The sequence below is a fragment of the Macaca thibetana genome, chromosome 4, assembly GCF_024542745.1.
Source record: "Macaca thibetana thibetana isolate TM-01 chromosome 4, ASM2454274v1, whole genome shotgun sequence".
In the NCBI taxonomy this organism is placed as follows: domain Eukaryota; kingdom Metazoa; phylum Chordata; class Mammalia; order Primates; family Cercopithecidae; genus Macaca; species Macaca thibetana.
In genome coordinates, this window is record NC_065581.1 from 80786706 (window position 1) to 80799274 (window position 12569).

A 12569-nucleotide genomic window follows, 5' to 3' on the forward strand; every position below is an offset into this window, starting at 1 on the left:
ACCATTTGTTGAAAAGGTTGTCCTTCCCCTCACTTTGTTTTTGTTGGCTTTGTTGAAGATCAGTAGGCTGTAAGCATTTGGGTTTATTTCTGGGCTCTCTGTTCTGTTCCATTGGTCTATGTGCCTATTTTTACACAAGTACCATGCTGTTTTGGTGACTATAGCCTTATACTATAGTTTTAAATCAGGTAATGTGACGCCTCCAGATTTGTTCTCTTTGCTTAGTCTTGCTTTGGCTATGTGGGCTCTTTTTTGGTTCCACATGAATTTTAGAATTGTTTTTTTCTAATTCTGTGAAGAGTAATTCATTTTGATAGGAATCACATTTAATTTGTAGATTGCTTTTGGCAGTATGGTCATTTTCACAATATGGATTCTACACAATATGGGATGTTTTTTCATTTGTGTTGTCTATGATATCTTTGAGTAGTGTTTTGTAGTTTTCCTTGTAAAGGTCTTTCACCTCCTCGGTTAGGTATATTGCTAAGTATTTTATTTTTTTGCAGTTATTGTAAAAGAGGTTGAGATCTTGATTTGATTCTCTGTTTGGTAGCTGTTGGTGTATAGAAGAGCTACTGATTTGTGCACATTAATTCTGTATCCGGAAACTCTGTTACATTCTTTTATCAGGTCTAACAGCTTTCTGGAGAGTCTTTAGGGTTTTTTAGGTAAACAATAATATCATCAGCAAACAGAAACAGCTTGACCTCCTCTTTACCAATTTGGATGCCATTTCTTTCTCTTGTTTGATTGCTCTGGCTAGGACTTGTGGTACTATGCTGAAGAGGAGTGGTAAGAGTGGGCATCCTCGTCTTGTTCCAGTTCTCAGAGGAAATGCTAACAACTTTTCCCCATTCAGTATTATATTAGCTGTGGGCTTGTCATAGATGGCTTTTATTATATTGATGTATGTCCCTTGTATGCCAATTTTGTTGAGAGTTTTAATCATTAAGAGATGCTGGAATTTGTCAAATGCTTTTTCTGCATCTATTGAGATGATCATGTGATTTTTGTTTTTAATTCTGATTATGTGGTGTATCACATTTATTGATTTGCATATGTTAAACCTTCCCTGCACCCCTAGTATGAAACCCTTGATCATGGTGGATCATCTTTTTGATATGTTGTTGGATCCAGTTAGCTAGTATTTTGTTAAGGATGTTAGCATCTATGTTAATCGGGGATATTGGTCTGTAGTTTTCTTTTTTGGTTATGTCCTTTTCTGGTTTGGGTATTAGGGTGATACTGGGTTAATAGAATGATTTAGGGAGGGTTCCCTCTTTCTCGCTCTTGTGGAATAGTGTCAATAGGATTGATACCAATTCTTCTTTGAATGTCTGGTAGAAATCTGCTGTGAATTGGTCTGGTCCTGGGCATTTATTTTGTTGGTAATTTTAAAATTACCATTTCAATCTCACTGCTTGTCTGTTCAGGATATCTAATTCTTCCTTATTTAAGCTAGGAGGGTTGTATCTTTTCAGAAATTAATCCATCTCTTCTAGGTTTTCTAGTTTATGTGCGTAAAGGTGTTCATAGTAGCCTTGAATGATCTTTTGTATTTCTGTGGTGTCAGTTGTAATATTTCCCATTTCATTTCTTATTGAGCTTATTTGGATTTTCTCTCTTCTTTTCTTGGTTAATCTAGCTAATGGTCTATCAATTTTATTTATCTTTTCAAAAAAAACAGCTTTTTGTTTCATTTATCTTCTGTATTGCTTTTTATTTCAATTTCATTTAGTTTTGCTCTGGATCTTAGTTATTTCCTTTCTTCTGCTGGGTTTCTGTTTGGTTCATTCTTGTTTCTCTTGTTCCTTGAGGTGTGACCTTAGATTGTCTGTCTGTATTCTTTCAAATTTTTTGATGTAGGCATTTAGGGCTATGACCTTTCCTCTTAGCACCGCCTTTGCTGTGTCCCGGAGGTTTTGATAGGTTGTGTCACTACTGTCATTCAGTTTGAATAATTTTTTGATTTTCACTTTGATTTCATGTTTGACCCGATGCTCATTCAGGAGCAGGTTATTACATTTCCATATATTTGCATGGTTTTGGAGGTTCCTTTTGGAGTTGATTTCCAGTTTTATTCCACTGTGGTCTGAGAGAGGGCCTGATATAATTTCAATTTTCTTAAATGTATTGAGGCTCATTTTGTGGTCTATAATATGGTCTATCTTCACAAAAGTTCCATGTGCTATTGAATAGAATGTATATTCTGCATTTGATGGATGGAATGTTCTATATACATCTGTTCAGTCCATTTGTTCCAGGGTACCATTTACATTCATTGTTTCTTTGTTGACTTTCTGTCTTGAAGACCTGTCTAGTGCTGTCAGTGAAATATTGAAGTCCCCCAATATTACTGTGTTGCTATCTCATTTTTTAGGTCTATTAGTAATCATTTTTATAAATTTGGGAGCTCCAGTGTTAGGTACATATAGGTTTAGGATTGTAATATTTACCTGTTGGATGAGGCCTTTTATCATTATATAATGTCATTTTTTGTCTTTTTTAACTGCTGTTGCTTTAAAGTTTGTATTGTCTGATATAAGAATAGCTCCTCCTGCTCACTTTTGGTGCCCATTTTTCTGAAATGTCTTTTTCCACCCCTTTACCTTAAGTTTGTGTGAGTCTTTATGTGTTAGGTGAGTCTCTTGAAGGCAGCAGGTAGTTGACTGGTGAATTCTTATCCATTCTGCAATTCTGTAGCTTTTAAGTGGAGCATTTAAGCCATTTACATTCAATCTTAGTATTGAGATGTGAGGTACCATTCCATTCACTGTGCTGTTTGTTGCCTGTATACCTTGGTTTTTTGTTTTTGTTTTTTAAATTATATTTTTGTTTTATAGTTCCTAGGAGATTTATGCTTTACAGAGGTTCTGTTTTGATGTGTTTCCAGGATTTGTTTCAAGATTTAGAGTTCCTTTTAGCAGTTCTTGTAGTGGTGGCTTGGTAGTGGTGAATTCTCTTAGCATTCATTTGTCTGAAAAAGACTGTATCTTTCCTTTATATATGAAGCTTAGTTTCACTGGGTACAAAATTCTTGGCTGATAATTGTTTTGTTTAAGGAGGCTGAAGATAGGGTGTCAATCCCTTCTAGCTTGTAGGGTTTCTGCTGATAAATCTGCTGTTAATGTATAATCTAAAGTTATACCTTTAAAGGTATAACTATAAAGGTTTTCCTTTATAGGTTAACTGGTGCTTCTGTCTCACAACTCTTAAGATTCTTTCCTTCATCCTAATGTTAGCTAACCTGATGACAATGTGCCTAGGTAATGTTCTTTTTGTGACGAATTTCCCTGGTGTTCTTTGTGCTTCTTGTATTTGTATGTCTAGGTCTCTAGCAAGGACATGGAAATTTTCCTCAATTATTCCCCCAAATATATTTTCCAAACTTTTAAAATTCTCTTCTTCCTTGGGAACACCAATTATTCTTAGGTTTGGTTGTTTAACAAAATCCCAGACTTCTTGGAGGCTTTGTTTGTATTTTCTTATTCTTTTTTCTTTGTTAGATTGGGTTAATTTAAAGACCTTGTCTTTGAGCTCTGGGTTTCTTTCTTCTACCTGTTCAATTCTATTGCTGCGACTTTCCAGAGCATTTTGCATTTCTATAAGTGTGTCCGTTGTTTCCTGAAGTTTTGATTGTTTTTATTTATGCTATCTAATTCCTTGAATATTTCTCCCTTCACTTCTTGTATCATTTTTTGGATTTCCTTACACTGGGCTTTGCCTTTCTCTGGTGCCTCCCTGATTCGCTTAATAACTAACCTCCTGAATTCTTTATCAGGTAAATCAGGGATTTGATGGTTTGGGTCCATTGCTGGTGAGCTAGTATGATTTTTTTGGAGGATTTAAAGAACCTTGTTTTGTCTATTATCAGAGTTGGTTTTCTGGTTCCTTCTCATTTGGGTAGGCTCTGTCAAAGGAAATGTCTAGGGCTGAAGGCTGTTGTTCAGATTCTTTTGTCCCATGCGATCTTCCCTTGCTGTAGTACTCTCCCCCTTTTCCTATGGATGTGGCTTCCTGTGAACCAAATTGTAGTGATTGTTTTCTCTCTTCTGGATCTAGCCACCCAGCAAGTCTATCAGGCTCCAGGCTGGCACTGGGGGTTGTCTCACAGAGTCCTGTGATATGAACTGTCTATGGGTCTCTCAGCCATGGATACTAGCACCTGTTCTGGTGGAGGTGGCAGAAATGAACTCTGTGAGGGTTTTTAGCTTTGGTGGTTTAATGCACTATTTTTGTGCTGGTTGGCCTCCTGCCAGGACGTGGTACTTTCTAGAGAGCATCAGCTGTGGTAGTATGAGGAGGAACAGGTGGGAGGCAGGGCCCTAGAACTCCCAAGAGTATATGCCCTTGTCTTCAGTTACCAGGTAGGTAGGGAAGGACCACTGGGCAAGGGCAGGGCTAGGCATGTTTGAGTTCAGACTCTCCTTGGGCGGGTCTTGCTGCAGCTGCTGTGGGGGTTAGGGGTGAGGTTCCCAGGTCAATGGAGTTATGTTCCTAGGAGGATTATGACTGTCTCTACTGTGTCATGCAGGTTGTCAGGGAAGTGGGGGAAAGGCGGCAGTCACAGGCCTCACCCAGCTCCCATGCAATCCAAAAGACCAGTCTCACTCCCACTGTGGCCCCAGCAACAGCACTGAATGTGTTTCCAGTCAGTGGGCAAGTAGGGCTGAGAACTAGCCCCAGGCTACCTACCTCCCAGCTGTGAAGGCAAATAAGGCTTTTCTTCTTCCCCTGCCTGTGGTGTCTGCACACCAGATTCATACCCTTCCCCAAGTTCTGGCCAAGAGGCCTCTCAATCAGTTCAAATTGTTACAAAGCCTAGCTGGAGATTTCTTTCTCCCTGTGGCCATTTCCTAGTGCCTCTGGCCACCGTACTGAAGGACCCCTGTGAGGTCAGGCAAAAACGGCTTGCTAGGGGACCCAGTAAACTCACAGAGATTTTTTCACTGCTTCTTCTATCCCTGTATTTCGCTTGGCTATCTAAATTGACTCAGTTCCAGGTAACGTCAAAATCTTCTCCTGTTATCTAGGCCTACAGTTTCCCCAGTGGGGGATGTGTGTTCAGGGGCAGACGATCTCCCTTTCCCAGCTCCACGGTTTGGGCACTCACAGTATTTGAGGTGTCTCCTGGGTCTTGTAGGAGCAATCTGCTTTCTTCATGGGGTCTGTGGGTCCTCTCAGGTTTCCTAATTTATTCCTGCAGTCGTTCTGGAACAAAAATTCACAGTGCGAGCCTCCATATGCTGCTCTGTCCGTCCAAGTTGGAGCTGCAATCTAGTCCTGCCTCCCATCCGCCATGATCCCCTCTTCTTGTCAATTACATTTAGTTTTACTCTGATTTGGGCTATTTGTTTTCTTCTGCTAGCTTTGGGATTAGTTTGTTCTTGTTTTTCTAGTTCCTTTATGTGTGATGTTAGGTTATTAATTTGAGATCTTTCTAGCTTCTTGATGTAGGCATTTAGTGCATAAACTTTCCTCTTAAAACAGCCTTTGCTGCCTCCCAGATATTTTGGTATGTTGTGTCTCTGTTTTCATTTGTTTCAAACAATGTTTTGATTTCTGCCTTAATTTTGTTGTTTACCCAGTAGTCATTCAAGAACAACTTGTTCAGTTTCCATGTAATTGTGTGGTTTTGAAAGTTCCTCTTGGTATTGATTTCTATTTTTATTCTACTGTGGTCTAAGAATATACTTGCTATGATTTAATTTTTTTAATTTATTGAGATTTGCTTTATGGCTGAGCATGCGGTGGATCTTAGGGTATGTACCCTGTACAAGTGACAAGAACATATATTCTGTGGTTGTTGGGTGGAGTATTCTGCAGATGTCTATTAGGTCCAATTGGTCTAGTGTCAAATTTAAGTTCATAATTTCTTTGTTAGTTTTCTGCCTCAATGATCTGTCTAATGCTTTCCGTGGGGTGATGAAGTTCCTCATTATTATTGTGTGGCTGTCTGTCTTTTATTAGGTCAAGAAGTACTTATTTTATAAATCTAGGTGCTCCAATGTTGGGTGTGTATATATTGAGGATAGTTAAGTCTTTTTTTCCCCCTAATCTCTCACCTTTGGCTAAAAATTAAGTCTTCTCGTTGAATTGAACCCTTTTTTATTATGTAATGCCCTTCTTTGTCCTTTTTCTTTCTTTCTTTCTTTTTTATTCTTTACTGTTGGTTTTAAGTCTATTTTATCGGATACAAGAGCAACAACCTCTGTCCTTTTTTGTTTTCTGTTGGTATGATAGATGTTTTTTCATCCCTTTACTTTGAGGCTATGGGTGTCATTACATGAGATGGATGAACTGAAGACAGCAGAAGGTTGGGTCTTTTTTTTTAATCCAACTTGCCACTCTGTGTCTTTTCAGGCGGGTATTTGTACCATTTACATTCAAGGTTAGTATTCACATGTGAGGTTTCATTCCTGTCATGGTATTGTTAATTGGTTGCTTTATAGTCTCAATTGTGAAGTTGCTTTGTAGGAACTATGGACTATGTACTTATATGTGTTTTTGTGGTAGCAGATTTCTTTGGTTTCCAAGTTTAGAACTCCCTTAAGCACGTCTTGTAAGGCCAGTTGATTGGTAACACATTCCCTTAGCAAATGCTTGTCTGGGAAAGATTTTATTTCACTTTCACTTACGAAGCTTAGTTTGGTGGGGTATGAAATTCTTAGCTGGAATTTCTTTTCTTTAAGAATGCTAAGAATAGGCTACCAATCTCCGGCTTGTAAAGTTTCTTTTAAGAAGTCTGCCATTAGCCTGATGAGGTTCGTTTTATAGGTGATTTGATCCTTTTCTCTAGTTGCCATTAGGATTTTTTCTTGTGTTGATCTTAGAAAGTCTGATGACTATGTGCCTTGGGATGGTCATCTTGTATAGTATCTTATAGGGGTTCTCTGAATTTCTTGTATTCACATGTCAATCTCTTCAGCAAGACTGGGGAAATTTTTATGGATTATATCCTCAAATATGTTTTCCAAGTTGCTCACTCTCTCTTCTTCTCTCTCAGGAATGCCAATGAATTGTAGGTTTGCTTGCTTTACTTAGTACCATATTTCTTGGAGGTTTTGTTCATTTTTTAAAATTCTTTGCTTTATTTGTGTCTGACTGGGTTGATTCGAAGGACTGGTCTTCAAGCTCTGAAATTCTCTCCTCTGTGTGATCTAGTCTGTCATTAAGGCTTCCAACTACATTTTGAAATTCCTGTAGTGAACTTCTCAACTGTAGAAGTTCTGTTTAGTTCTTTTTAAATATAGCTAGATCATCTTTCATATCTTGGATCATTTTTCTGGCTTCCTTGGATTGGATTTCAACTGTCCCTTGGATCTTATTAAGCTTCCTTGCCATCCAGATTCTGAATTCAGTGTCCATAATTTCAGACATTTCAATGTGGTTAGGATCCACTGCTAGGGAGCTAGTGCCATCCTTTAGAGGTAACAAAACACTCTGACTTTTTTCATTGCCTAAGTTCTTGAGCTGATTCCTTCTCACCTGAGGGAGCTGGCTTTTCTTTTCTTTGTCAATTTGCTTTCGTTTGGATAGGGCTTTTTGTTTTTACATTCTTTTTTTCCCTTAAGGGTTGACTGGTGAATGTTGTATATAGTTGATTGGTTTTGTTTCTGAGTGCTTTCAGAGGGTCAAGGCTCTGTTCTAGGTTCTGAGGTTATGGATGGGTTCCTGTGGTGCGTTTCAGAGGTATTGCATGGTGAAACAATGTATTTTTGTTTGGTGGTGCAATTTAGATTGCAGTCTCGTAGATGGCGCTTCACAGTGACATCAGGGTCAGCAGGTATACTCTTACTCAGCCAGGCACCTCTTATTTTTCAGTGTGTATGTGGCAGTGCTCTGGGGAGGAGAGGCAGGGGCCAAGAGATAACTCCCTGTCCAAGTTTGTTTCCAGGCCTTGGGCCTTGGTGCTGTCTCCTTCAACTACTAGTGCTGTACCCATGTTTTCTTTGCCCAAAAGGGGGCTTTGGCGGGCTGTGCTACCCTCTCCCTTTAGGGGTGGTCCCAGCTGAGAGGTCACCAGGAGATCTCTAACTCTTGGGGGGGCTCACTGCGCTTGTTAGAGTCAGAGCAGGTTGTGGGATATGACTACTAGTGGTCTGGTGTTGCAGTGGGTTGGGGTGAAGGACCCCTGGGCAGGGCAATGGTATCATGCGTATGCAAGTGGAAAAGTGCCTGTGGCCCAGGGTTTCCAACCTGGCAGACAGCTGTGGGACCCACTCAGCTTGTGTTCCTCTCACCCAACAGGTCTTCCTCCAGTGTCTGCCCCAGGAGCATCTTGACTGGCTAGACTTGTCCCAAGTCTTCTGCTCCCAGATCACGGAGCTGTTCAGATGATGTGGGCTGCAGGGCTCCCTGGGAAAGAAGCTGTGGCTATCAGGCCGCACCCTTCCCAGATGGGTCTTGTGAAGGGAGGGACACACAGCTCCTACATTTGCACAAGAACCTGCACCAGCATAAGAATCTAAGTCACAATCTTCTTTTTGTTCTGACACTGGGGGCTCCTCCTCCACTTGAGCTCAGGCCATAGATCTCAGCAAGATACTCGTGGGCCGTGTGCTTGAGTCCCAGGGAGTTGAAACCAGGCCTGCAGATTTGTCTTCTGGCCCCTCGGGGTCAAGCACTGGCTGCACTGGGGGTGCCAGACTGCTTCCAGGCCACCAGCAAAACACTCAAGTAGGGAAGCGGGGGCTGCACTGTGGATATCCTCCTGCGGGGGTGGCCAGGCAGGCAATCTTGGGAGGGGCCAGCAGGCGAGGGGGCATTCATCCTGGTCCTGCAGCAATGGCAGCTCCTGGCCAGTAGAGAGCAGGAACTGCAGAGCAAGATGGAGAGCCTTGGGGGATGGGCACCTATGGATGTGTTTTACTGCAGCTGGCATGTGGTGGCTCCCAGCAGGCTTCCCAGCTTCCTCCCTCTTCAACTATGGTATCTGTGTTGTCCCTCTATTGATTTTCAGTATTTTCTCTCAAAAGATCTGTTGATCATCAGTGTGATGATTCACTCGATATTTTGGTTCCTCCTGGTGGGAGAGGCATTTGCCAGCTTTGTCTAGTTGGCCGTCTTCCTTCCCTCTCTGGAATTCACCTTCTAATGACTGAACTGTGACTTTAGGAACAGTTTAGCCACTGATACCTCCCTAAACCCACTTATATTATTACAAATTAGGGAAATTGTAAATTAAAGCAACGGCATTGTGTTTATTTGTACGTTTTAACACCACTTTAGATGATATTTAAAAATATTAATATGAACAAAAGAGGCATTTTTATGAGACTGACTCGCTGCCTACTGTGCTAAGAAGGCACCGAAAGAGGCATTTTTAAAAATAAAATATTATGGATCCCTAATACTTAAATCACTTCAGGAAAAGGTGACGTATTTCCATTAAATGGATAATTGTGTTCAAAGAGACAATTTAAGAATTCTTCCTCAACACTGCTATTTTTATTGCTCTGAACTTCTGAACCACATTATCATTAGAGGATTAAAGTGTGTTACAGAAATCTCATCACTTTCTGTCTGCAAATATTCTGGGAGATGTAACTCCTATGATTTCGATATCTACCTTAGAATAGAAAACTAAGAATAACTTAGTTCTATAAAAGAGAAGAGTATTTAGCAGAAATATGTCTTACCTGTAAAAATTATTTTACAAAGTTTTACTTGTCTGCCATACGAGACTTCAGAATAAGAATATAAGACATAGTAAGTTTTCTGTACTTCAAGCAATTTAAAAAATTTGAGTATTTCCATAGAACTTGTTCAACTACTTTACCTTTTCTTCAATACAATGAACAACTTACTGTTACTATTTCCCAAATAACCAATATATAAAGTTGTATTTTGAAAATCATATTCTAGAAATTTTCTTGAGACTCTTCAGGTAAGTGTTACTAACTATGGGATAGCTATTGAGTATGAATCCATACATAGACCACACGAGTACTATATAGTAAAGAGAGATTTGTACATTTGTTGAAAAATTTCTCTATTAACCAATCATAACCAAACCACTCAACACTGGTATTCAAACATTGTGTGTTCAAATTATGAACAATGTGATTTACATGTGAAAGAAAACACAAATGGTTATGGTTGTCCCATTGTGATTTAATGTTTACTCTATTAAAAATAATTTTGTAAATTAGTATTCATTCTATGAAAAAGTCTTAATCATAATGTTCAAATAAAAATAATTTTAAAATTTATTATCCAGTTATTTAAAGACAGGCTCTTAAAATGACATCCGATCTCTGTATATCTCTTTCTCAATGGCCTCAGTTGGGCTTGTGCTAACATGAGGTATCAATAGACAAAAAGTAAAATTTTACATGTTAAGACAGAAGGAATTGACACGTAAGTAGAACTTTTCTCGTGGGAATCCTGAGCCCAGCCTTGTAATACCAATTAGAGAAATGCATACCCCAGACTGCCACATGCCAGCTCCTTACTTATATACAATAACAAATGGGAAACTGGGATGAATGTACACCAAGATTTAATAAAACAATCAAATAATCTGTTCTCGGTACTTAGGCATAATTTACCTTTTCACAGAAAGAAATCAGGCAAATTTTACTAGATTAAGCTGATAATTACGGTTAAACCATGGCAAAATCATACCAAATACAAAAAATAAAACCTGTACAGCAGCGAAAGAAAAAATTTTGAGCAATTCTATAATTTCTTATAGACTACCAACATTGATAAACCCATGAGGAATGAAACATGAATGTGCTTTAATGCATATACAATTTACATAAGCTAATCTTTACCTTTTGTTTCCCTTATATTTAAAAAAGATTTTTATTCTAACTACATGTTGTATGGGTGAAAGTTCAAGAATCAGCATTTTGTGATATTATTTTGGTTCCAGAACTTGCATATGATAATTATTACTTCTATGAATAAAAGATTTTAAACACAATGCATGGACTAGAGTACTTCTTAAATTGTGTGTATAAAATGCCTGTTCTTGCAGTATATTCTTAAAATGACAAAAACAGCAAAAACATGGCATGAATGTTCCACATCCACAGCATTGTATGGTTTCCTGCTGAGCTGTAGAACCTCTTTCATACAACATTCCAATCAGTTCCTAGTAATCAGTTAATTGACATATAAGATAAAAATACACTGTGATTCTTCCAAAGGACTATAATAACAATGTTATAATTTCCAGTATCAGCATGAATCATTAATTGGATTTTATAAGAGAAAATACCAACTCACAGATAATTTCAGGAACAGCAACTGTATAGTTACACAGGTATTCTAATCAAGTATAAAGACACATCCTTAAGAAACAATTTATAAATTTTATAAAACAAATTATGCTCTCCTTAAGAAACAATTTATAAATTTTATAAAACAAATTATGCTTTCTGTTTTATTTTTCATTGTGTATAAATCATTGCCAAAGTAAGGAAGGTCAGAATTTATGATTTATCATTTACATGCTAAGAATAATAAACAGGCTTTTCTAAAGGCAAACCTAAGGTTCAATGAAAATAAAGGCTTTTCTAACAATTAAAGATAGCTATTAGGTAGAATGGAGGAATAGACCACCTTGCAAAGCAGCAAATGAGCTTATTATCCATGAAACTTTTATTTGAATGCAGAATGATCATCTGATTAGGATGCAGGAGTACAGAGTACAGCTCTGAATGAGAAATTGGATGAGATGACTTCCAAAGTCACTTCCAACCTTAATATACTGTGACTCTGAGGCACTTCCAACCCTAACATACTGTGACTCTCTTACGCCTTCTATTATATACTCCAGATATATGAGCAAATATTTTAAAAATTATATTCCCAACAAAACTTAATATTACTTACCTCTGCAACCTTGAGAAATTCAGACACTCGTGTCATTCTAGTTAGAAATCGTTTGTAAATTTCTAGAGCGTCTTTACATTGTCCTTTCTTCATTTCAAAAAACTTTTCTAGAAAAAATAAAGAGATAAGCAATTTGAAAAGAGTATTCTATTCTATTTTTTTTCTAAGCTTATGTTAAGATTACTACTTAAAACTTAATGTTTGAATCAAAACACTTGGTAGTAAAACTTATATGAGGTATTAAGGCACCTAAACAAAGGGAACCTGAATAGTTTAAGAAAAGTGTTATGTTCCAAGATAATCATCTGTCTCAAATAAAACAATTTAAATATGAAAACAGAACTAAAGTAGAAGAATATATAAATTGCCACAACTGGCTAAATTCACGTTCCATATATCCCAATATCCTGTCTTGGAAAATAGCAGCAAATTCTTACTGATGATAATCTCAAAATTTATGACTGCATTCTACAGAATCCTTATTTTCTTATTAGCTCACTATAAACTAATAATCTATAAATTATAAGGCAATAATCAATAAACCTTCCTGAATTAATTCTTTACATTTTCTACACTAAGTTGATACTTGCTTTTATTGGTCATAAATTATTTCTTTCAAACATTATGATGTGGCTCTTTTAGACGGTAGAGTTTTGTGAAAAAATTTGTTTTACTATATCCTTAATGACTTTCTAGTCTATTTATGCTCCCTTTCTCAACTT

At 37.9% G+C, this 12569-nt stretch overlaps 1 protein-coding gene across 20 annotated transcripts in view; it reads right to left on the reverse strand.

Annotated features, from left to right (window-relative positions):
* The window catches only part of SNAP91 (synaptosome associated protein 91), a 166693-nt gene that overhangs the window by 84170 nt on the left and 69954 nt on the right, over positions 1-12569 (reverse strand). For all 20 annotated transcript variants that reach the window (XM_050788125.1, XM_050788136.1, XM_050788131.1 and 17 more), the window contains exon 8: positions 11848-11954. In XM_050788125.1, the coding sequence (XP_050644082.1) occupies positions 11848-11954 (107 nt within the window). The remainder of the gene's footprint in view (positions 1-11847; positions 11955-12569) is intronic.